This window comes from Delphinapterus leucas, chromosome 13 (genome assembly GCF_059928025.1).
Source record: "Delphinapterus leucas isolate spDelLeu-1000000601 "Yukka" chromosome 13, BTC_Dleu_Yukka2, whole genome shotgun sequence".
Classification (NCBI taxonomy): Eukaryota; Metazoa; Chordata; class Mammalia; order Artiodactyla; family Monodontidae; genus Delphinapterus; species Delphinapterus leucas.
Window position 1 is genome coordinate 40810361 of NC_143141.1, and position 26662 is coordinate 40837022.

The following is a 26662-nucleotide window of genomic DNA, read 5'->3' on the forward strand; positions in this document are numbered from 1 at the left end:
GGCCGCACGCGGCCCCCAGCGCTTCGCGGCCCACCCTCACCCCGACCTCCTGTAGAGGGAGGACCGAGACCCCACCCCCTATGTCTCCTCCCCTGCCGGAGCCGGCAGAGTTTCGGTCACAACTGACCAGCGCCGAAGCTTCCATTCCTCCCGGCCACCACCACCTCCTCTTCCTTCTTACTCTCCCTCCGGGATCGGGGCCGGCAACTGTGCTTCTCGCTTCCAGCCCGCGGCCGCTACGCCGTTCTCGCCCCTCTCTCCCCTCTCGGGGATCCGGGCTGTGGAACCGCCACCACCCGCCTTAGACGCTGCCCCCAAACTTTACCTTTCTTTTTCTAGCCGGGCCCTTACCCCTTTTTGATACTACTGGAATAATTTAAATTTAAAAAGTCATTTTTTCCCCCTGGCGAAAGCCAGCCCAGAAAATAACTCGGTGTTTTGCAGTTTGGCAATTTAGCTCGCAAGCATTTGTTCAATAATTAATTTTTCTTCAATTATGTGTCTTTCCATCTCTGCATTGGTACAAAGGCAGGCCTTCCCTGCCCTCCTGTCGTTGACAAGGGAACTTTTGCCTGCCCATTATAATTAACACTTGGTCTGTCCGTGTACTGAGTTCGGGATGGTATTTTTAGAATTTTGGTTGACCCGGGTTGCAATTTTTTTTTAAAGTTCCCCTTTCACCAGCTTTATTTTGGTCTTTATTGGGGCTCTCCTTACTTTCGAAGAATTGAATTGGAATGTTTTTGTGTTTTGCTTTTAATTGGTTCTATATCTGATTTGTCAAACCCCAGGGCAATCTTAAGAGTAAATGCTTACAAGGCAAGTGATGTCATGATAGTATACTGAGATATGTGTTACTGTGGTAACTTAAACTGCAGATTTTGATGGACAGTCAGGTTGACTTTTATATCTGATGAAGTGTTCTAGTTGGAAAAGTACCTTCAGAGCCTTAATGACTTCTAAGCAGTTGTGATAGAACAGATGGAATGATGGGATTTGTTTGTTTGACTGTATTTGTATTGCAGTCAGAGTCTGATTTCCTAGAAATAGGTATTACTTGATTGTTCATAGTGGTCATCATTGCTAATGATAGGTTTTGGTAAAAATGATCAATGCGTACAAATTTTGGGCGACTGATAGTTGTGGTTTGAGGGATTAGATGTTTGAGATTTTATTGTGATTTGGCTGTTTTAAAATTATGCTTGTTAATTTCAGAATTATTGCACTATCAGGACAGACATTACAATCTGAGGGTCACTTTTAAAAGAAATAAATGTTTTATGGTTTTCTTTATAAAGAATGCATTCCAAACTATAAAGACTGTTCACATTTTCTTGTTGTTGATGATATTAATATATTTTGGTCTTGGAGAGGTATTGTTACTCTAACACTGGGCTTTCTGAAGTGTTTTCCGTTGCTTTTAAATGATCCAAAGTTACTAAGAAAAGATGATTAAATTTGCATATGTTTGTTTTCTGGAAAAGTTAAGGTTTATTTCTGAATAGGTATTAAGTTTTTATGTCAGAATTAAAATCAAATCTTACATAACACTTGAAATGGCAAACTGCAGAATTTGCTCTTAATCACATTCCTTTCCTATCAGTAAAAGTTGATTAAAATTCTTTTCCTGCTTTTAGCTTTTTACATACTTTATTGAGTAAAAGTACACTTATTTAAAGTGTTAAATTCATCCATTTTTAGTATATTTACATAATTGTGTAACCATCACCATAATCTAATTTTAGAATATTTTCATCACCCCAAAAAGAAACTCCCCATACTCCCCACCCCAGCCCCAGACCTAGGCAACCACTAATATACTTTCCATCTCAATGAGTGAATTGTGGTTCACTCATAAATAGTATCAGCTCCCTGAAAAGTTTTTCTTTTAAGATTAATTTCCATGTTTAAAATAGTTCTGGACAGGAAATAATCAGCTGATCACTGGTATTAATAAGTGATGTTTTAAACAGTTGATATACTGTTTGGTTGTATTCCTCATGGATTGCTATAAAGAGTGGAGAAAGAAAAAAGTTAGGATTAATGACTTAAGTGATCTCAGGAGGTGGTTTAGTCAGCTGGGAGTCAGTAAGTAAAAGTTGAAGGAGTATTTTTGCCATTGGATATTAGGGCTGGAAAAGATCTTAAAGGTCATCAGCTTACTTCCTGCTTGCTTCGCAAATAGATGGCAGGAACCAGATGAGGAAATCTGAAGAGTGGAAGGTTGAATCTCTAGAATGCATGGCTCAAGAACCACAATGAGACAATGTAAGGCAAGAAATGGGGATTTGCAAGTTAGAACTGTTTAGATCCTATGTATATATAAGTATGTATGTATATATGTATGTAAGTATTTGACATTTTACTAGCAGAGTAGGGAGAGAACTGGACATTCCCCAACTTTGGGATGGAGGGGAAGAGGTGACAGTAGATGCGATTCATGTTACAAAATCCTCTAAAATGCTTTAACCTAAAGGAGGATGGCATATATATTATTTAGCTATCTTCTTGTACTATTACCACCTTATTTTTAAAAATCCAAATTTTAAAAACAAAATTAATTTTTAAAAATTATACAGGGCTGGTTGGAGACCTCCTTTTTCAAAGACCCAGGGCCCTAACATCTAAACCAATGGTACTAAAATAGGGGCAGTTTTGCCCTCTAAGGAACATTTGGCAGTGTCCGAAGACATTTTTCATTGTCACAACTGAGGGTGCGGTGCTATTGCTAAATATCCTAGGATGCACAGGACATGTCCTACTCCATCCTACCCCCCACACACAACAAAGAATTATCTGACCCTACATATCAGTAATGTTCTAATCCTGTAGTTTGTGTTATTCTGGTAAGGGCCTGAGCAAATGTTCTTGACTCCCACCAGATTGGAAAATATTTTCAGTGGGCATTGTTTGGTGGGTTACATTAAACTTTAAGTCCTCTAGCAATTCTCTCTCTTTGCAGGGGGAGGCGGTTGAGGGAAAATTAAAAGGAAATCTGTGACATAATGCAGATATTCTTTAGTCTGTTTAGTTGTCTTCAAATCTGAAGTCAAAAAATTTTTTCCTGAAAATGGCAGCCTTACTTTACTGCAGATTTGAACTATTATGTTTTGAATTGTTTGTAACTGGTGCATAGGTTTTTGAAATTGGAAATAGATAAATAGTATTTTCTCTATCTAGATTTCTTTTCCTGGTAGCTTCAACTGCGAAGAAAGGAGAGAAAGTAAGCTAAAGTGTTTTAATTAATTGTGTATGTTGTGATGAAGAAAAATTCAAAGCTTGTACATGAATCTCATCTTTTTTTTTCTTATGGGCCCCTTTTGACTCTAATTTCTTTATAACAAGCTTAATTTGGTGAAAGAAGAAGAAAAGATTGAAAAGTTGGAATCACTTTTGCTATTTACCAGCCTTATGACTTTAGATAAATTACTCAATCTTTCTGAGCCTCAGTTTTCTCATCTTTGAAGCAGGAATAGTGATAATTCCTGCATTATAAACTTATTGTGAGAATTAAATGAGGTAATGTGTGTTAAGATGCTATGTCAACTGTAAAATACTATATGAGTTAGTTAATGTACCGGAAACTAATATAATGTTATATGTCAATTATACCTCAGTTAATAAAAAAAGAGTTACTTGTTTCAGAAGAATCAAATTAGATGGTGCCAAAGCAGGAATATAGAAAGCTAGGCAGAGAATAGTAACTGCTGTCAACCTCTCTAGGGAGAAGAGAGAAGTTCTAAGAATATATTGCTAACAAACTAGTAAAAGAACTAGTATTATCACCATAATCTGGAGCTCTTCCAACTAGGGGCAGACTGACTAACTTCAGTAGCACCTGAGGGTATCACTATTACAACACAGTATAAAACTGATTATTGGGCTTCCCTGGTGGCACGGTGGTTGAGAGTCCGCCTGCCGATGCAGGGGACACGGGTTCGTGCCCCGGTCTGGGAAGATCCCGCATGCCTTGGAGCGGCTGGGCCCGTGAGCCATGGCCGCTGAGCCTGCGCGTCCGGAGCCTGTGCTCCGCAACGGGAGAAGCCACAACAGTGAGAGGCCCGCGTACCGCAAAAAAACAAAACAAAACAAAAAACTGATTATTAAAATGGTGAAATTAAGTTATAAAGAATAGGTTACCTTGTTTTCAAAATATGCTGTTTGAAAAGTCATAAAAATGTATAATTTAAGAATTAAAAATTTCAAAAGTGCCTTATACAAAAAGTTTTAGCCTTATCAAGAGTAAGCTATAGTTATCTGCATCAGTTACCTTGCTGGGAATAATTCCTTCTGTCTTCATTTACTATTCATGCCTTTCTTCATATTTTAAGGGTTGTATATGAATATTGTGGTAATTCATCATATTTTATGATGTTTTTCTCATGAGGAGTGAATAAAGTAAAATTTTGAAATCATAATTCTTATGTCAAGAAAGTTTGTGCCCTTGTTTTGTTTTTATTTTGTTTTGTTTTTCAATTTGGCTAAGTAAAATCCTAAACTATAGCAGTGTCAGTTGGAATGGAGAGCAAGGGATGGATTTGTGATGAATTTTAAAGGTAGAATCCATAGGACAGTTCAAGTTGGTATAGACTTTGAAGAATGTGGAGAGGTCAGGGAGTTAAGTTGGCTCTAGTGTTTCTAGCTTGGTAAACTACATAGATGGTGTTGTTAACTGAGCTAGAGAAGGAATAACGTTTTTGGCAGGTAGGGGAGGGTGGATAAAGATGGTAGATAATGAATTTAAGTTTTGGATATATTGAATTTTAGGTATCTCTGAGACTTGTAGGTGAAGATGCCCAGTAGGCAGTTACAAACTTGGGTATGGAATACTGAAAAGAGTATATCTTGAATCTATCCAGTTTTCTCCGTCTCCTCTACCATTATCTGAGTTCAGGCTACTGTCATCTCTCACCTACAAGTTTCCTGTTTGGTCTCTTCTAGTATTAGTCTTCTCCAATCCATTTTCAGTACTATAATCAGTGATTTTTCTTAAGGACAAGTTTGATTATATCATTCTCAGCTTAAATTATTTCTGTGACTTTCCTCATGATGAAACCCACATTCCTTATTCCTTTAACAGATTTATAAATTCATTTAAGTTCTTTTCCCAACTTATCTCTCTAGCCTAGTGACTCTCCACAACTCCCTGTTCCCCTAAAACAGACAGATTGAATTACTTGTGGTTTCTGGCAATAAGCTCTCTCTTCCCTCCAAGCCTTTGCACTACTGTTCACTATTCCTGAAGGGTTCTCCTTATCACACCCTTTCTCCCCTTCATCTATCTGACTCATTTCTACTTATGTTCAGTTCTTAGTAAGCCTTCATTTGTGCATTATTATTATTATTGAAAAATTTTAAACCCACAGAAAAGTCAAAAGAATAGTAGAACGAACACACACACACACACACACCATACACACACACACACCCCCCACACACACCCCTTTGCCAAACCTGAAAACAGGATGTAGGTATTATGATGCTTCATTCCTAATACTTAAGCATGCATCTCCCAGTTACAGGGACATTCTCTCACGTAACCACAATACCATTATGATACCTAAGAATGTCAACAATTACTCAATAACATTATTCAACATATAGTCCATACTTAAATTTTCCCATTTGTCCCAAAATTAGAGCTTTTTTTCTCCCTTTAATGCAAGATTCAGTCAAGATTCATACATTGCATTTGGCTTGTATGTCTCTTTAGTCTCTCCCAATCTGGACTAGTCCCACTGTCTCCCTTTCTTCTTGGGTTTATCTTTTGAAAAGTAGAGGCATTTGTCCTCAGGTATCTTCCATATTCTGAATTAGTCTGTTTCTTTATGATTCGATTCTGGTAGAATATTTCTGGCAAGAATACCACACAGATGATATATATACCCACCACTTTATCACATCAGGAGACACATAATGTCAGGCTGTCCCCTGTTGGTGATTCCAGCTTGATCACTTGGTAAAGGTGAGAACTGACAGATCTCTACTATTTAATACATAATTGATAGTGTGATACTTCATTGCCATGTAAATATCCTGTTCCTAACAATCTTTTAACCTAACGGTTTTAGCATCCATTAATGATCCTTGTTTGAATCAGTCATTGCATTGGAGGGTTACAAAGGGTGATTTTTCTAATTCTTTCATTCCATCTACATTTATTACCTTCATTGATTTTTGAGAGCAGTGAGGTCAGGTTAGATGAAGACTGAATATAAGCAATTGAATTTAGAAATCAGGTCATTCCTCACCTTTTTCAGAGCCAAGTGAGTGGTGAAGATGGAAGATGGATAACTAAGGAGGTAGACCAGAGAGAAAAAAGAGGTTTGCCAGTGAAGGGGAGGCAAGAAGAAGTAGCTTGAATAGATAGAGTTGAAGGAAAGAACTTTAATTTAGTACTTGAACATTTTTTTTGATGGATTGATGAGATTGACAATAGGAGAGTCAGGAGAGTCAGGGAATAATTAATAGGACAAGGTCTCAGATGAAGTGCAGAAAGATGAGGTCAAGAACAGCAGGTTGGGGGATTTACTCTGGAAAAGAGTAGACACCTATACTGTACCTCAGAAAGTTAGGAGTTGTGTATAGGTGAGAATTAGGTACATTTGGATATGGATGGAAGAAGTCATATCTGAGGACTTTTTTTTATTGCTATGTGGTAGACATTTACTTTTTGAGTGTGAGATTGATGGAGGTAAGCTAGGGGACATGAGAGTAATGAAAATTTGTTATGAATACTGTGGGGATTGGGAAAGAGAAGTGCTTGAGGATAAATAAGTGAAAGGACTGCTAAGCAGAGCCTCATCTGAGATTGGAACTCATAAATGTATAATCTGCATGTTTTACATAAATTTTCTCTGGCAGTGTTCTGCAGCCAGGAACAAAGCAGACAGATTGTATTGAAGATGGATGAGGGAAGGGAGAATTGAACATCCAAGGGAGACTGTTGAAGTAATTGACCATGAGATCCAAGCTAAGTGGAGAAGCTTGTGAGGCAGAACTGGGCTAAGAGACCCAAACAGTGGGGAGAGGAGGTATAGAGGTAATATCAAGCAGTAATTAATTAAAATGCTAATTTATTGTTGGTTTGGGGTTATAGTACTAATAAACTTTATAGTTATTTACTTTATACCTCAAACTAACATTTAATATTTTCATTCTTGAACCACTTACTGACTCACTGCAGGTGAGTTTCTAGCTATTTTGCTTTATTTTCTCTAAAAAAAATTTCTTGAATGCATCATCTTTATTATTACTTAACATTTATAGAGTACATACTTGTTTAGATTATTTGAAGACCATTCTCTTCAAGGATCTAGATACAAAATGTATTTTATTTACAAAGATAGACTTAACACTAGATTGTTTTTACTCTAGAAAGAAGCAAGGCAGGGATAACCCAAAACAGTGGATAAATCCTAGTGTCATTTTTGTCTTTCTTAGGAAAACATTAATATATAATTTTCTCTTAGCAACTATTTTCAAGGTAGGGTCGATTATACAGATTTTCTTTTAAATTTACTCTTTTTGTAGAAATGTTAATAAGTATCTACTGGTTTGCATATTTAAGACATTTGTACTCTCCAATAACTTTGAATGAGCGATTTTAGGTTTTATTTGTTAATCTTTGATCAAGACACCAAGAACAGAATACCAGTGTTCTTATCTGATTTACCTTGACAAAAATTTCACTAGTAATACAGTAATATCAATGCCCTAAAGGAGTATAATAAAGCATCCAAGTTATATTTTGATTTCATTCAAGTTTTTACATGCTAGAGACAGATTTTTTTCACGGTACAGTTTTATCATTCAGTTCCAGGCCTGTGAACCCTTCATTAATTTCAACGGCTGCTATAGTATGTTATTTTAGTGTATTAAGTCTCTGATGAGTGCTGGGGAAAAAAGATATTGTTTTTATTTTTAATAACATCTAGATTTTAAAAATATATTTATGTTGTTTTTTGAGGATATTTGTGATTTTATTCCTGATAAGAATGTCACACGTGAAATAGTACTTATAGCCATTTAAAAATACATAAATTTAATATTACAAATATTTATACTTTTATCCTTCTGGCCAAATTTCTCTCTTACTGTTCCTTCTTGTCACTAAATCAAAGTAAATAAGGAACTTCAGGAAACACCTGTATTCAGAGTTTCCTACAAGGCCCAGAGTCTCATACATGTCAAATGGGAATGTAAGGAAAAAGCAAATTAGATTAGCACAACTTTGTTCTTATTTTCTGTTCCTTTAGCTTCAACTTGATTTCCCCCAATTTAGAAATACTGATATGTGCAAGAAAAAAAAAAAACCACACTGTAATGTCCAACCGAAGATTGATGTGATGGAAGTTAGTAGAGATTATTTTTTAATCATAGTAATTTAAAATATCTCAAATATGTCATATTTTAAGAAGCACTTGCTTGACATAAATCACAGCAAGATCTTTTTTGATCCACCTCCTAGAGTAATGGAAATAAAAACAAAAATAAACAAATGGGACCTAATGAAACTTCAAAGCTTTTGCACAGCAAAGGAAACCATAAACAAGATGAAAAGACAACCCTCAGAATGGAAGAAAATATTTGCAAATGAAGCAACTGACAAAGGATTAATCTCCAAAATATATAAACAGCTCATGCAGCTCAATATTAAAAAAACAAACAACCCAATCCAAAAATGGGCATAAGACCTAAATAGACATTTCTCCAAAGAAGACATACAGATGGCCAAGAAGCACATGAAAAGCTGCTCAACATCACTAATTATTAGAGAAATGCAAATCAAAACTACAATGAGGTATCACCTCACACCAGTTAGAATGGGCATCATCAGAAAATCTACAAACAACAAATGCTGGAGAGGGTGTGGAGAAAAGGGAACCCTCTTGCACTGTTGGTGGGAATGTAAATTGATACAGCCACTATGGAGAACAGTGTGGCGGTTCCTTAAAAAACTAAAAATAGAATTACCGTATGACTCAGCAATCCCACTACTGGCCATATACCCAGAGAAAACCATAATTCAAAAAGACACATGAACCCCAATGTTCATTGCAGCACTGTTTATAATAGCCAGGTCATGGAAGCAACCTAAATGCCCATTGACAGATGAATGGATAAAGAAGATGTGGTCCATATATACAATGGAATATTACTCAGCCATAAAAAGGAACGAAATTGGGTCATCTGTTGAGACTGGATGGATCTAGAGACTGTCATACAAAGTGAAGTAAGTCAGAAAGCGAAAAACAAATATCTTATATTAACGCATATATGTGGAACCTAGAAAAATGGTACAGATGAACTGGTTTGCAGGACAGAAATTGAGACACAGATGTAGAGAACAAACGTATGGACACCAAGCGGGGAAAGTGGCAGGGGGTGGTGGTGGTGGTGTGATAAATTGGGAGGTTGGGATTGACATGTATACACTGATGTGTATAAAATTGATGACTAATAAGAACCTGCTGTATATATATAAAAAAAAAATCAAGTCATCCAATGATGGAATGACCCAGTTGATTGTATGACTGACTTGACCAATAACAGAGTGATGTGAGTAACAAAGAGATCTGTAAGTCATTTTATTTATAGGAAATTTTTAAATTCTAAGAACTATTCTGAAGACTCATCATGAAGTTATCTTGCTTACTTGGTGAATTTAGATCTATTTTTCACAAATCACAAACCTGTATAGTGTTAGTACACACCCTGAGGGCTTTAAAAAGATCTTTCTTATGTGATTATTTAGGTGATTTTTCCCTTTACTTATTGAATGTTTGTATGTGCATCTGTATGTGAGCATGCACATGTGTTGGGAAATATAAGTAAAAAAGAAAAAAAGCACTTGCCACAACATTTTTGGAATTTTAAGAGCCAATTTCTGGTAAATGGTATAGTTAAGCTTCTTTCATACAGCTAAGACACAAATAATAAACTTCTCTACTATATAAGATTTATCATCTGACAGAATCTAGTTTAATCGTAATTTTTAAAGTACTTAAAATGTTAAAAAATTGTATATCATATACATTATTGCTCACAGTTATCTTAATACTGAAGCTAAAATTTAAACCTAAAGATTTGGGCTTTCAAGAAATACTAACAAATTAATGCTATCATATAAATAAGTACTTGTCTTCTCATCTTGATAGCCCATAGTAGCGTATTTGTCCCTCATTGCAGCTCAGGAATTATCCTTTTGTTAACAAAAATAGTAAATTATACTGATGAAAAGTGTCTTTTTCCTTGAGTAATAATTTTCTAGCAGTCCCAGTCTTATAAAATTATTTGAACCTAAAACTGCCCTAAAAAATAGTCTTTAAAAAATGATCACAATCAGATGTTAATTATTGCTATCATTTATTTTTAATACAAGATGGACATAGAGGACTTCCCTGGCAGTTCAGTGGTTAAGACTTCATCTTTCAACACAGGGGGTGCAGGTTCGATCCCTGGTTGGGGAGCTAAGATCCCACATGCCTCACGGCCAAAAAACCAAAACATAAAACAGAAGCAATATTGTAACAAATTCAATAAAGACTTTAAAAGAAATGGTCCACATCAAAAAAAATCTTAAAAAAACCCCCAACAAGATGGACTTGTTCTTCTAAATAATTGTTATTGGATCAGTAATTGATCTGATAAGGAGAAAAAGAAGACAGAAAAGTAGAGCACTGGGTGCTGAAATGGATGGGAGGCAGTAGTGAAAAACATAGGTTTTGGGGGTTTTTTTCTCTCTCCGGAGAGGCAGTGTGGTTTGGTGACAGAGACATGGAATTTTGAATCAGAAGATCTGAATGCAAGTCGCAACTTCACAACTAAGTAGCTAAATGGTTTGAAGCCAAGTTACCCTTGAACCTGTTTCTCTATCCACATAATAGGGATCAATGATTCATTCATTCACAGATTCACTCAGAAATGTTTTTCTTGCTAGGTTGTTAGGAAGACCAACAAAATAATCTGAATGAAAGCAAGCAATTATGAACCATGTAGTGTTTAGTCAAATATTAGTAATGATGTAATTCATCTTATTATTGTCTTTCTGTTGCTTCCCTCTCCTCTGTCATCCTTCCTTATTTCATAGATAACGTATTTTCATTGCACTCTTGATCTTAGGACTTAAGAGAATTTTCAGAACTAGTGGTAGGAGTGAGGCAATCCAGGTTCACCCAAGTCCCAGCTGATCTGCCTGCCCATCATGGATAAGGGCATTAGGCAGAAGAGTAGGATGGAAGGCAACTTTTCTGGATCAGCTTGTTCATTTTCTTACTGCTGCCTGACAAAGTCCTGTTTTTCTCAAGGTGGGGCATAGCCCAATGTGCCTCATAGTCTCTGGGTATGATTATTCTTTATCTTTTTTTCTGCTTCCTCCTCTCCACCCCATCTCATTCCCATGAGTATCTAACTCTTCTTTCTCTCTCATCTCCTTTCTCCACCACTTTTTCCTGTTTCTTTTAATCTCACCCTTCGGTTGATTTCTTGCTGTTTGCCTATAAATGTGCTCCAGTCTCCCATGGCCTAAATAATTCTTGCTCAACTCTAATCGCTTTTCTTTCATCACCAAAAATATGTTGATATTGTTGCTTTTGTTACTTCATCACTTACTTAACCTCCTGTGGTATGGCGTCTGCCCCAAACACTGTCCTAAGACTGTTCTAATCCAGTATCCTTTCTGAAGTTAATAACCTTCTTGACCTCTCTGTCTGCAGCATGTTGACACTACTTTTCACACTTTCTTCCTGGACACTTCTCCCTTGGCTTCTGTAGGATGGTTTTTCTGATTGCTTTGTTCCTTACCTCTTACATGTATTGGCCCCACCCCTTGCTCTGAGCTCTCATTGGCCCTCTTTTTCTGCACTTTCTTCCTTTGTAATATTACTTTCCTGCGACTAGAATTATTTACACTATTATTTCTGTAATGTAATTGAACTAGAAACGGTGATGCAAAGTTCAGGGAGGCAGAATTCTGTTTACTACAAGAGATAATTTTTTTCCTAAAACAATTATAGTTGTTTTGTAGTAATAATCTGCTTTTGAAGTAGTCATTTCTCTATTACTGAATGTTTTCAAGTGGAGGCAGAAAGACCCCTTGTAGAAAGGATTCATATATTTGGTAGAAAGTTGAGCCAGATGATCTCTGAAAGTCCCATCCAACTCAGAGATTGTAATATTTACATCATCCACTCTACTCCCATGGATTGAATTTTGACCTTTATTCAAATGTCTTCCAAAGCATTATTTCTAGCTTCTCTGCCTCATCATCCCTCTTCTCTCTCACAAACAGTTTTTATCAAAAATTGCTTCTGTTTTAGGCTACTATTTATTCTAGCTTCATCATCATTTTCCACTACTCTTTTTTCTTTCCTTTTACTGGCATGGCTTTGAGGACCACTGTTCTATGCTTTGACTACTTTTCTGACAGTAAATTATATCTGCCCATATTGGTTTGCTTCCCCCCGCCCAACCCAAACTGGGGGCACTCAAGCAAGGGACCCCAATAGAGGAGGCTTAGAAGCCTAAAGTTTAAATTTATTTTAAAACTTTGTATGGCACAGTCCAAATGTTAAGGCTTAAGATGTTTATAATGGTAAATAGTAGTAGTTGCAATTATTTATTGAATGTCTACTATGTGCCAAGTACATAGATTATGTAAATTATATTTCATTTAAATGTTACAACATTCCTATGAGGAAGACACTGTTGCCATCCCATTTTATAAACGAGGAAACTGAGAGGAATGTAAGAAAGTTGTCAGAGGTCACACAACTAATAAATGACAGAGATCTAACTCACTTTATGGCTAGTTTTCTTAACCAATATATTATACTGTGTTACGGGAAAGGTAGAAATCTAGAATCAAATATTAGAAAGTTAGGTAATGTTATACAAACAAGGTAGCGTATTCTCGACTTAGGTTTTTAGATTGTTTTGAATACACGTGAACTTATATGAGATATTGTTAGTGGCTTGTGTGTGCTTACCTCCTTTTCCATGAGAGTCATTCATTTATTCATTCATTCATCCAACATTCATCTGTGCTGGGTGTGGTATAGGAAGATGAATGAAACAAATATAATTTTATGATGTAGAGAGAGAGACAGGAAATAAGCAGGTAAATAAATAGTTATAATTTGAGAAAGTACTATAAAGTACACAAACCATAATGCTACTAGTAGAGAATAACAGGGATATGTGTGTTGGATGGGGAATAGAGTAAGGGGAGGATGTGCTTAGATACTGTGGTCAGGAAAAGCCTATTATATAACCACCGTTAACATTTTGTCATATACTTTTTCATACATTATATATAGCTATATAAAGTTTTTATACCCAAATGAGATTGTACTATATATTTTGTTTTGTAATCTCATAATTGAGTCTCTTGAAACAATAGCCATTGTGTGTTAATTTCCTTACCTATTTCACTCTAACCTCTGCATTCTGCTTCCACCCCCTGTATTGGACTTGATATTGCTTCCCAATGTGATGTGGTCACTTCCTAATTTCCAAATCTAAAGGAGGTTTTTGCCTTAGTGTTTTATTTGCCAATTCTGAGCTGATTTTTCTTCCCTGGTTTTTCTCCCACCTTCTTGGATGTTCCTTCTCGTCTTTATCACAAGCTTTTCTTTATATCTTTCTTTCACTTCTTTCTTCAGAAATGTTGGAGTCCTCCTAGGTTCTATACTTGGCCCTCCTCACTAATACTCTCCTAGAGTGATCTATTCAACACTCGTGTCTTAAGTCTATAATGACTCACTACAGTCTTGTGGATTAAGTCTAAACTCCTTTGTAAGATTCCACCCAGCTTAAGGAATATTCATTTTTTATCTAAAGAAAAAAGAAATGAACCTTTACTAATATTTATTATGAGGATTGATACCAGCATCTTCAATCAGTCTGTATGTTTATCAGATAGTCAAATTACAGATAAGTGAGTAAGCTCAAGGGATTAAGAGTGGTATCCTTCACTTAGTTCATCCTTGTCATGTAATAGCCTTACATGAATAGTTAATTGGGTTTACAAATTATGCTATCTAGTTTTAACTAAACCAACTCTTATAAAATGTTTAATTAACCTAAAATGATTCCTGAAGAGAAATCACATCTTGGATGAAAACTAACAATGGAACCACAAATAAATAAAGCACAGAGTTGGATTCTCCTATTCTTAGTACAAGCTCTTCCATACATAAAGTACTCAAAATAGCCGTCAAACTTAAGACTATGTTATGTATGTTTTGTGTTTTTTTTAATAAGAAAAAGCATTCCAAATTTGCTGATCTTTTCAGAAATGGCATGTGACTGTCAGTAATATTTAACCAAACAGATAGTGAAACACACAGACACAAAACACAGACAGACAGACGCACACATTAAATCTGTTTCCACAGGGTGTTTTTGTTTGTTTTTATTTTTAAATAATGAATAAGAAAATATATAATAGTAGTTGATCTTCTAGAAACACTCAAGCTATGGTAAATCTGTTTTGAAAACAGATGTTTGGAAATATTCCATCATTATGTTATTTTGTTAAATGATGAACTCGTTAAAAACCCGGACTGGAGTTTTCTACCCTGTTTTAAAAATCTCAAAATAGAGAGTTTAGGAAGTGTGATCAGTGATTTCTTTCATTTAGTTCTACATATATTTGTGAGTATCTTTTTAAATTTTCTATAATAGGCATTAAAAGCCAGGTATAAAAATAAATTGAACTTAGAGCCAGACTTTTGAATCACCATTTCATAAAGTTTAAATCAAGATTTTTAATAATAATGAGGTATAGTGCAATCACATTGCTATTGATTAAAAATAGAGTAAAAAGTACTTTTTGCCATTAATTAATAAACTAGATTATTTTTAAAAGTCTTTTCTCTCTATCTTTAAAATGTTCCATTTAGCACAATTTTATATTACCTGCATTAATACAGTTGTACCCTATATAATTTGTAAACGGTGATTGCTTAAAATTTTTTTAACTGTTGGGATACAGGATCAAAAAAGTTTGTAAAGTGCTGATATAGATCGTTAAGTATTCCAACTTCAAAGGAAAGCTAGTTTTCTGAGGGTTATAGTCATTAGAAAGATTCATAGTGGAGGTAGGTATAAGGCTGAAACTGAACTTTTGTAATAGCATCGTTCCTGATTAATAGAGTGTCATAGTTAATCTTATGTATCAACTTGGCTAGACTAAGGGATCCCCACTATTGATGGTAAAACATTATTTCTAAGTGTGTCTTTGAGGGTGTTTCTGGATGAAATTAGCATTTAATTCAGTAGACTGAGTAAAGAGATCTGCCCTTGCCAGTGTGAGCAGGCATCATCATCATCTAATCCTTTGAAGACCTGAATAAAACAGAAAAGGCAAAGGAAGGGTGAATTTGTTCTCTCCTCTTGAGCTGGGACATTCGAATTATCTGGCCCTCATACATCAGAGCTCTTGGTTCTAGGCCTTTGGACTCCGGGTCTTAATACCAGCAGCCGCCTGTATTTCAGGCCTTTGGCCTCAGACTGAATTATACCATTGGCTTTCCTGGTTCTCCAGCTTGCAGAAGGCAGATTGTAGAACTTCTTGGCCTCCACAACTGGGTGGTGAGCCAATTCCTTGAATAACTCTCTTAAAAATATCCTATTGGGTCTGTTTCTCTGGAGAACCCTGACTAATAAATATAAAGTAATAAGTTTTCATAGGAAAACATTTGGAAAATTCAAAAAAAGCACAAACAAATAAAAATTCCTTATAATTTTGTCATTTGGCGGTAACCATTGTTAATATTGTGGTATATGTCCGTGCAATTTTTTTTTGGAAATATGTATGCTTATTTTAAATTAGAAAATTGGGATCATACTGGCATACTACTTTGAAAACTGTTTCCACTTAACAATATATGTTAAACATTTTTGTGTTATTAAATATTTTGCAGTCGTATTTCAAAAAATTTTTAATTGTGGTAAAAAATATGTATAACATAATATTTATCATCTTAACCATTTTTAAGTATGCAGTTCAGTAGTGTTAAGTGTATTCACATTGTTGTGCAGCCAATCTCCAGAACTTTTTCATCTTGCAAAACTGAAACACTATAATCCATTAAACAACTCCCTGTTTTCCCTTCCCTGGCCCCTGACAACCACATTCTACTTTCTGTCTCAGTGAATTTCACTGCTTATGTACCTCATGTAAGTGGAATCATACAGTACTTGTCTTTTTGTGATTGGCTTATTCCACTTAGCATAACATCGTCAAGGTTCATCCATGCTATAGCAAATGTCAGAATTTCCTTCGTTTTTTAAGGCTGAATATAATACTCCATTGTGCATATATACCACATTTGTTTATCCATTACTTGGGTTGCTTCTACGTCTTGGCTATTATGAATAATGTTGCTATTACTTGGATGTACAAATGACTCCTCAAGACCCTGCTTTCGGTTCTTTTGGGTATATACACAGAAGTGGAATTGCTGCATCATATGGTAGTTCTAGTTTTACTTTTTTGAGGAATTGCCATGCTGTTTTCTGAAATGGCTGCACCATTTTACTTCCCACCAACAGTGCATAAGGCTTCTAGTACCTCCACATCCTTGTCAGCACTTTTTGTTGTTGATGATGTTTGGTTGGTTGGTTTTGTTTTTTTGGATAGTAACCATCCTAGTGGATGTGAAGTCTGCAATCCTATTTTTAATGACAGTGTAATCCATTGGCTATACTATAGTTTATTAAATAACCAATTCCTTCTTATTTAGAAGTTTGTTTCAGCTTTTTCACTCTTAAAAATAATGCTGAAGTTATTTTTGTTCATATTTTAGAGTGTTTGTATATTTGTTTTCTTAATATATGTTATCTAGAAATGAAATTTGAAATGACCTTTGAAGGAAGAAGAGGCATTGGATAGGTAGAAGGATGAGATGAATATTCTAGGAAGGACACAGCCTTAACAAAGACAAGGAAGCCTTGATAGTGTGATGAATTAGAGGGACAATTAGACCACCGTATCCAGAATAGAGATTATCAATGGGTAATAGGAAATCAGGCTAGAAAGGAAGGTAAACATCAGATTGTAGAAGTCCTTGAGTACCAGCTTGTAAAGCTTGGCACTTGTTTGGAAAGTAATGAATAACTTTCCAAATGAAAGCAAAGGTTTTTGAGCTGAAGTATGACAGAATGAAAACATTCTAGAAGATTAATCCTAAAGCAATGTGCAGAATGGTCTAGACTGAAAGCAGAGACCAGTTAGAGGACCACAGTATGATAGAAGGCCGATAGAGGGCAGGCAAGTTTAGGTTTTATAAAGTAGGGTATCACTTCTGAAGAATAGAAAGGAAATAAAATGATTAGTTAGTATATCTGTGTTAACCACTTTGGTAGAGGGGGGAAAAAAAGACTTTTGCTATTACTTTACCTGTAATAGGCAATTTCATAGTTCAGAGTTGGCTGTAAATGATTTTGTAATATCATTGTTCTCTGTAAGCAGCTAATATTATAGTGTAGAAGCAAGGGAAGAGATTTTTACACAGTATCTGGGTAATGCCTGTGGTAAATGGTTGTCCATCTCAGCTGCCTTCTCATTCAGCTTCTAAGGAATTCGTTTCTATATATGGTATTATTCTTCTGCAGCATTAAAACTTGATTGAAATTTATCGATTTTCTTTCCTTCATATTTGAAGTTGTACAAGAATGCCATCTTCAGGCAGATTAACAGTTACAAATTTAATGTTTTTCCTTCTCTCTGATATTTTGCATTATTTATCTATTTAATGTTTGAAAAATATAGTTTCTTTCCCCCAACTTTTTATTGTGAAGACTACAAAACATACAGAAAAGTGAAAGAATAGAACATGTTAGTCATATGTACTTGACTTAGATAAACCATTTTTAACATTTTGCCATATTTGTTTATCTGTGTGTATTTTTTGCTGAATCATTTGAAAGTAAGTTGTAGGTGGCATCATGTTTCATTCCTGAATACTTTATTGTTCATGTCCTGAGTATAAGGACATTTTCCCATAATCTCAATACCATCAAGCCACTTAAGAAAATTAATAATAATTCCAAAATCTCATATAACATCCAATCCATATTCAGAATTTCCCAATTGTTCCAAGAGTGTATTAGAGGCATTTTTTTTCTTTTTTAACCAGCATCCCGTCAAGGCTTGCATATTGCCTTTAGTTGTTGTCTCTTTATTTATTTTAATATAGAATAGTTCCCTAGCTTTTAAAAATGACATTCATCTAAGTGTCCAGGCCAGTTTTCTTGTAGAGTGTCTCATATTCTCAGTTTATTTGTTTCCCCATGTTGTGGTTTAAATCTCACTATCCTACTCCCCTCTGTCTTCTTAGACTGGAAGGTAGGTCTAGAGCAAAGGTACTTAACTCAGTTCACATACTCTGTAGGGTCTGTGAATAGAATACAGGGAGTCGGAACTTTGGATGGGGAAAAAATTACATCTTTATTTTAACTCAGTGGTTCTCAACTGAGGTGATTTTTGTCCTCTCTCCTCTCTTCCCCCACATAGGGACGTTTGGCTTTGCCTGAAGACATTTTTGGTTATCACAACTGGGTGCAAGGCTGCTATTGGCATCAAGTGGATAGAGGCTAAGGATGCATCTAAGGATCCTACAATGTACAAGGAGAGAATTATCTAGATCAGAATGTCAATGTCAGTGGTGCCATGGTTGAGCAGCCATACCCTAACTGAATTTTAGCATTTCCTTTAATTGTGAATGCAAGAAACCTTTCACAGGGGTATTAGCACTACCTGTAACTTTGTCACCAAGAGAAATTTCAGATGTTTTCATATCATATTAAATTTATCTCAAAATATTTATGCTCATTTATTGCTTAGAAATTAGGATAAATTTGAATAATCAAGCAAAAATATTACTGTATTAAAATTTAAGCAGATAGCTTGACAGCTATATTTCAGTATAATTGTCCATTGTAATCTTATGTATTTTATGCATTATAAACATTATTCTGGCAAAGGTTCTGTAGACTTTACCAGACTGCCAAAGGAATCCACAGGACAAAAGGCTTAACCCTTGGTCTAGATGCTTGATTAGATTGGGTTAAACATTTTTGGTGAGAATGCTTCATAGGCGATGATGTTTATTTCATATTGTTATTTCATGAATCACATAATATCAAGTTGTCTTATTATTCTGAATGATGCCAAATTTGATGACTTAGTTAATTAAGGTGGTGACAGCCAGATCTTTCCATTTTAGAGATACATTTTCCCCTTTGCCTTGCAAAGTAGTCTGTGAGGTAATACTTTGGCACTAGGTGAATTTTCTGTTTCTGAACAGCCTTTCACCTAATAGCTTTAGCATATATTGATGATTTTTGCCTAAATTGATTTTTACATTGGGGGTTACAAAATGGTGATTTTCTATTTCAGTCATTCACATTTACTGGCATTCTTCTATAAATAAGAGATTTCCTTTCCCTTCTCCCACTCCACACCCTTTTCCTCATCCCCCTGCACTCAACTTGTCCTAAATGTGGTCAGTGGGAGCCCTTTAACTTGGTCCTTGGTCCTTTTGATAGATCCTACTGGTCTTAGAGCATTTCCTTGCTTTCTGACACAAGTGTTCTCATGATCAAATTGTTCTTTCTGTGCTTCAGGTTTGGAGTCAACTATTTCTTTAAAGAGCCATTGTTTCTTTGTGGGGAATGGTATTTAGAAACCAGGGTCTGAGCACTTGGTGTGCTCATTGCTTCTGGAGTGACAGTGCTTCTAGGCCTTTTAAATAGAAGCTCTTAACTAAACTTTTAGCATAAAAAGATATTTTGAGCTACAAGAAAGAAGAATCAAATGTTTCTGATTTACACATCCTTGCAGTTTTTATCTTTTGGAACGAATGAGTCTGTTTATTCCTTTCTTCATCAGCCCAGACCCATGCTTCTATCTACTCACTCAAGGATTATTGGCAGTTGTCTAACTAATGTTTCTCTCTTCTGATCTGTTCTACGTACTACCCATTTCATTCATCTGTAGAATATTTATAATATATTTTCTGTGTGCCAGGAACTGTTAGGCATATAGAATACACAGGAAAATGGAAACATCAAGAAGTTCACAGTCTAATAGGAAAGACCTGTATGAAAACCAAAATTTCAGTATGATTGGTACAAAAATAGAAATAAACAGCGACTAAGTGTAAGAGACCAAAGACGACTTCAAGAGAAAATATTTGAGTATGGTAATGATATAATTATGAGAAGGTTACCATGTGAAGAAGGGTGGATCTATTTATAGATTCTCATTATTGGTGACCACTGGTCAAATGCCCAATTTGTATCTAGATGGTAGTTACAAGTGGAAGTGTTAAAAATCGGGGTTTGCCTACATTTAGTGCTGAGAGCTTTCCTTTTTCCTGTATTCTGTTTTTTTGTTTGTTTTCTTTTTTTTCTGGATAGACAAACTATTCTTCACTTACACTAAAACTTTCTTATGAAAGATTATTTCTTTGTTGAAATTGTTTGGTTTAGAGGCCATGTAGATTTGCTTATTTGTTTGTACATCCATGCTTTGTGAATAAATCTGCCATGTTTTATTACCAATGATTGCACTTACCAAGTATCTGCATCATATGTGTTATGTGGTTATTAATACAAAGTTTGGTTCTTACTGTGGGGAGATCATCTTAAACACAGGATGGTGAGAGGATCTGAGAGTCAGATGGATAGAAATTGGGGCTCACCCATGTAGGCAGTACCCTAATTGTACATAATCCCTTTATAACTAGAGATTGTCCCTCTTTTCATAAGAATTAGGGGTGTGGGAAAAAAACAGAAAACTTGTGCATGTTTCCCAATTCAGAATCTTTAAGGAGTAAATAAGCCATTTTTATTTCCCCACCCAGATATAGAAGTAACTTATAGGAGTCTAGAAATGTTTTTCCGCAAGTCCTCATCTCCTCAAGTATTTCTATATTCCTAAGATGTCAATTAGGCTTTCTTTTTGCTGTTAAAACAACATGATGGTAAATAGAATACATTGAAATTGTAGTGTGCTATTGTCGGAATCAATGTTTAATTTATCTGACATCAAGCAATGGGTGTTCGACATAAACACATTTTCTATATATTTGTAGCCTACTTCTTTAAGTGTCAAAATGTGTTTATTTTAGCCATTTTATTTGATGAAATTAACAAAAAAGTTGAACAGACTTAATGTCACATGTAGAATTGTCTTTACCAAGCACTGAATATACAGGCTTCTGTGTTATCAATGTTTCCTATCCTTAGGAAACATTCTTAAATGTTTCTTCTTCTTAAATATGCAAATGCTTTTATACAGAAACAACTGTACACTTAATATATATGGATATAAATGCAATGGGCCGGTGATGGCTTTCAAACCAATACCCTGATTAATTTTCCCGGATATTTTCATCATAGTACTCTTTTCCCCCAAACCTCTACTGGCTCCTGTAGTTTGACCATACTGTCTTTGTGTGTGTGTGTGTGTGTGTGTGTGTGTGTGTGTGTGTGTGTGTGTAAATATGATTTATTTGTCAGTACTTTTGTCAGCATTTTTGTCAGCAAACATTTCACTCCAGCCAAGTCAGTTTCCGCATAGTCTTAAGATTATTCCATGTCCCTTAACCTCTGTTCATGCTGTTTTTTGCTTTTTCCGGAACTTTGAGGAAGTTATTTATCTTTGTTCTTTTCTTAGCAGCTTGTTTCTTATGGTCTCAGTGAATGGTGTAATTGGATGTGTTTCCTTTGTGTTAGAAGGACTGAGACAGGTATACAAGAAGTCTGGGAAATGTAATTTTTAGCTTTCCATCAAACTATAGAGGAGCTAGAGGGGATGACTTTTTTGTCACGAGTCCTAGCCTTATATCTCTCCTTTTATTTCTTACTCTTACTTTTCTATTCACCAGGTTTCCTAAATTGGCTTTTTAAAATACTTGTTAAAGCACATGTATCTTTGTAAACCACCTAATCCTTTTGGGCCTTGTCATACTTATCTCTAGTATCAGGGAACTTAGACTAGGTGATCTCTAAGTTCCTTTTCAACTATAAGCTTCTGTTTATGTTCATTTATTTATTCCTTCATTAAAAAGTATTTGTTGAATGTCTGCTGTTTGGTTGATGTGATCAGCAATATGAGTTTCTACCCTCCGATAGTAAAATAATACATGTTCTTCATTATCCAGGTTATGTACTGCTTCATTTGTAAAGTGTTAGCTGACATTGTAGCCTTTATTATGTTGTCTTGGCCCCACAAATTCTTTTCTTACTTGTTAAAAAGTGTAGACATAGATTAACTTGTGTTTTGTTTAGGGTTTTGATTTTTTTGATTACCTAATGTAATTGCAAGTGCCTTGAAGAATGATACTTCTTTTATAAACATTTAATATAGTGACAGTCACATAGTAATTGTAAACATAATGATAACTAGTGTTCATTTATGAACACTAACTTTGAGGCAGGCATTGTTTTAAATGCTTTACGTATATCCATTCCTTTAATTCTTACAAAATGTTTATGAGATGGGATCTTTTTTCATCTCCATTTTTACACATGAAGTAAAACACACAAAGATTAAGTAAATTTCCTCAAGGTTATATTGCTAGTAAGTGAAGCTGGGGTATGAGCCCAGACAGTCAGATTTCAAAAACCCATGCACTTAACCCACTTTGCTATAATGTGTAATTATTATATACTTGCTGAATGAATGGAATGTTTTCATTTTTAATATATATTGGTTACAGTTTTGGTATCTATTTTCACTTTGGATAAAAGACTAAGGATATTTCACTTTGAGGAGAATACTTTTTAAACAAGGACAAATAACTTTCTTAGCAAACTAAATATAGTGAATGACTCCCACAATTAATAGTGAGTATTCAAATTATGTACTTACACCTTGAGGGATTTTAAATAATGTGTCTGTTTTTGAAAGAAAATTTTTGTGACATGTATAGTACTTACAGATGAGTTTTGATTTGTATTAAGTATCTTGATGATTATTTGTTGCTCATTTTCAGTTGAGTGGTGATTTTATGCAATGGCTTCAAGCCACAGTTCTTCACCAGTGCCTCAAGGAAGCAGCAGTGATGTTTTCTTTAAAAAAGAGGTAGACCCGACAAAACACATTCGACCTGTGCAGTCACTGCCAGATGTGTGTCCCAAGGAACCCACAGGTAATACCTTTTTTTCCGTTTTTTGAGGAATTTTATTGAGGATTTGTTTTATCTTTAAATGAAGTCAGATATCATATACTTAACTCAAAAGAGTAAATTTTACGATATGAAAACTAAAGACATAATTTGGAAATAAGTTGATTAAGAAATTGGAATATAGTTCTTTTCATACATTTCCATAAACGAAGTCACTTATATAAACTGAAAGAAAAGTTTTGAAAATGAGGGTACAGATTGAAAGCTCTTCAGTTAAACATAGTACAGTCAGTCCTCATTATTTGCCGATTCTATATTTGCAAATTTGCTTAATTCCTAAAATTTAGTTGTAACCCCTAAATCAATACTTGTGGCACATTTGTGGTCATTTGTAGACAAGCACAGAGGAGTGAAAAATTTGAATCGCCTGATATGCACGTTCCCACCTGCGGTTGAACTAAGCAACACTTTGCCTTCTTTCAGCTTTCATGCTGTAAACACATGTCCCTTTTGTGGTCTATTTAGTGCCACATTTTTTTGTATTTTTGTTGATGATTTTGCTGTTCAAAATGGTTTCCAAATGTTGTACTGAAGTGCTTTCTAGTGTTTCTAAGCACAGGAAGGCTATATTGTGTCTTATGAGGAAAATACATATGTTGCATAAGCTTCATTCAGGTTTGAGTTATAGTGGTGTTAGCCGTGAGTTCAATGTTAATGAATGAACAATATATATTAAATAAGATATCTTTAAACAGAAACACACACAAAACAAGATTATATATTGATTGGATGATGAAAGTTGCAAAGATTTGCAGGAACGTAACCCTGTATTTCCCATAGGAGCAAAGGTTCAGTATTTGCTTATTAAATGTTCCAGTGACTTTATAGAACAAAACTGTGAATAACGAGAACCGACTGTATATTTTTCTCTCCTCTATGGTTAATGTCACAGCAGCATTTTGGTTATCTAATTATAAGCTGAAAAAAAGGATATTGGAACCAGGTGTGTCTGCCATAAAACAATAGAAAAAAGGCCTACCTGTGGAAAAAACCTGGAGTATTAAAGGATAGAAGACATACAGTAGAAGGTAGAAGAGTTTTGATGTTGAAAAAAAGATAAATTGTACATTAAGGAAAGAAATTAATGAAAGACTTTCTTCCCCCCACACTTCAACTACGACCCTCAAATTCTGCATATCCTTTATCTTGTACATGTTTTTCCTCCTCTTGGCAGTTGATGCTGACAGCTGAAGCTTAAAGCATTTGCTATAGAAGGGAGAGTTTAGTTGCTTTGTATAATCTAAGCATTTTTATTTTTCTAGAATGTGCTTTCAAACATAAAACTTACTTTACAGAGTTCTCTTGTTTACTTTTTGCAGGTGATTCAAATAGTTTATGTGTTGCCCCATCTCTAGTTACAGATCAACATAGATGGACTATATATCATTCCAAAGTAAATCTCCCAGCAGCATTAAATGATCCTAGATTAGCAAAAAGAGAATCTGACTTCTTCACAAAAACATGGGGATTGGACTTTGTGGACACTGAAGTCATACCTTCATTCTACCTCCCACAGATCAGCAAGGAACATTTTACAGTATATCAACAGGAAATCTCTCAGGTAATATCTGATCTTGAAATTAGTTATAGTCAGGTTAAAAGTAAAAGAAATATTTCTAGTTTGATTTATTATAGATTTCTGACCAATAATCTTTGATGAGCCTATGGTATTCTTTTCTTTTCATATACATTCTATTGTCCTGGGTTGTATTTAATTCTTTGCTTAGATATATGTAAATATATTTCTCTTACAGTAGTGATTTTTCAGAATTATACATTCCTAATAGTTCTAAGAATCAATGTGAAACACACCAATAAGAAACAAACAACCCAATTAAAAATTGGGCACAGGACTTGCATAGACATTTCTCTGAAGGAGATATACAAATGACCAATAAGCACATGAAAAGATGGTCAACGTTACTAATGTTTCATTTTTTATTTTGTAATTACAAAAAAAGTTAATGTACAACAGTATGTTAGTTTCAGGTGTACTATATAATGATTTGACATTTGCATATGTTATGAAATGATCACCACAGTAAGTCAAGTAACTGTCTGTCCCCGTACAAAATTATTACAATATTATTGACAATATTCCTTATGCTGTGTATTACATCCCCATGACTTATTTATATTATAACTGGAGGCTTGTGCCTCTTAATCCCTTTCACCTATTTTGTCAACCCCCCAACTCCCCTCCTCTCTGACAACCATTTGTTTATTCTCTGTATCTGTGAGTCTGTTTTCCTTTTGCTTCGTTTGTTTGTTTGTTTTGTTTTATAGATTCCACATGTTAAGTTGGAGCATACAGTATCTTTGTCTGACTTATTTCACTTAGCATAATACCTTCGAGATCCATCGATGTTGCAGATAGCAAGATTTCATTTTTTTTTAATGGCTGAGTCATATTCCATTGTGTATATATACCACATCTTATTTAGCCATTCATCTATTGATAGACACTTAGGTTGTTTCCTTATCTTGGCTGTTGTAAATAATGCTGCAGTGAATATTGGTGTGCATATATCTTTTAGAATTAGTGTTTTTGTTTTCTTCAGGTAAATACCTAGAAGTGGAATTGCTGGATTCTATGGCAGTTCTATTTTTACTTTTTTGAGGAACCTCCATACTGTTTCCATAGTGGCTGTACCAATTTATCTCAGCAACAGTTCACCAGGGTTCCCTTTTCTCCACCTTCTGACCAAGACTTTTAATTTGCTATTTGTTGTCTTTTTAGTAGCAGCCATTCTGACAGGTGTGAGGTGGTATCTCAACTGTGATTTTAATTTGCATTTCCCTGATAATTAGTGATCATCTTTTCATGTGTCTGTTGACCATCTGTATGTCTTCTTTGGAAAAATGTCTATTCAGGTCCTCTGCCCATTTTTGAATTGAGTTGTTTGTTTTTTTGATGTTGAGTTGTATGAGTTCTTTGTGTATTTTGGATATTAACCATTTATTGGTTATATTATTTGCAAATATCTTCTCCTATTTAGAAGGCTGCCTTTTGGTTTTATTGATAGTTTCTTTGCTGTGCAAAAGCTTTCTAGTTTGATGTAATCCCATTTGTTTATTTTTGCTTTTGTTCCCTTGCCTGAGGAGACAGATCCAAAAAAAAAAAAAATTTGCTAAGATCGATGTCAAAGAGGTTACTGCCTATATTTCTTCTAGGAGTTTTGTGGCCTCAGGTCTTACATTTAAGTCTCTAATCCATTTTGAGTTTATTTTTGTATATGGTATGAGAAAATAGTCCAGTTAGATTCTTTTGCATGTAGTTGTCCATTTTTCCCAGCACCACTTATTGAAGGGGCTCTTTTCCCTATTGTATATTTTTGCCTCCTTTGTCATAGATTATTTACCCATGTAAGCATGGGTTTATTTCTGGGCTCTCTATTCTGTTTCATTGATCTATGTGTCTGTTTTTGTGCCAGTACCATTTCTGTTTTGATTACTAT

General features: G+C 35.0%; 1 protein-coding gene across 17 annotated transcripts in view; it reads left to right on the forward strand.

Moving 5' to 3' along the window:
• Window positions 1-26662, forward strand: part of VPS54 (VPS54 subunit of GARP complex) — a 121186-nt gene that overhangs the window by 6265 nt on the left and 88259 nt on the right. For 10 of the 17 annotated variants that reach the window (XR_016395293.1, XR_016395291.1, XR_016395292.1 and 7 more), the window contains exons 2-3: window positions 23013-23168; window positions 24524-24765. Coding sequence is in view for 12 of the 17 variants with exons in the window: in XM_089922328.1 (XP_089778454.1) it covers window positions 23033-23168; window positions 24524-24765 (378 nt within the window). In the remaining 5 variants the exon portion in view is untranslated. The other 7 variants (XM_089922325.1, XM_089922327.1, XM_089922320.1 and 4 more) reach the window with 6 other exon arrangements.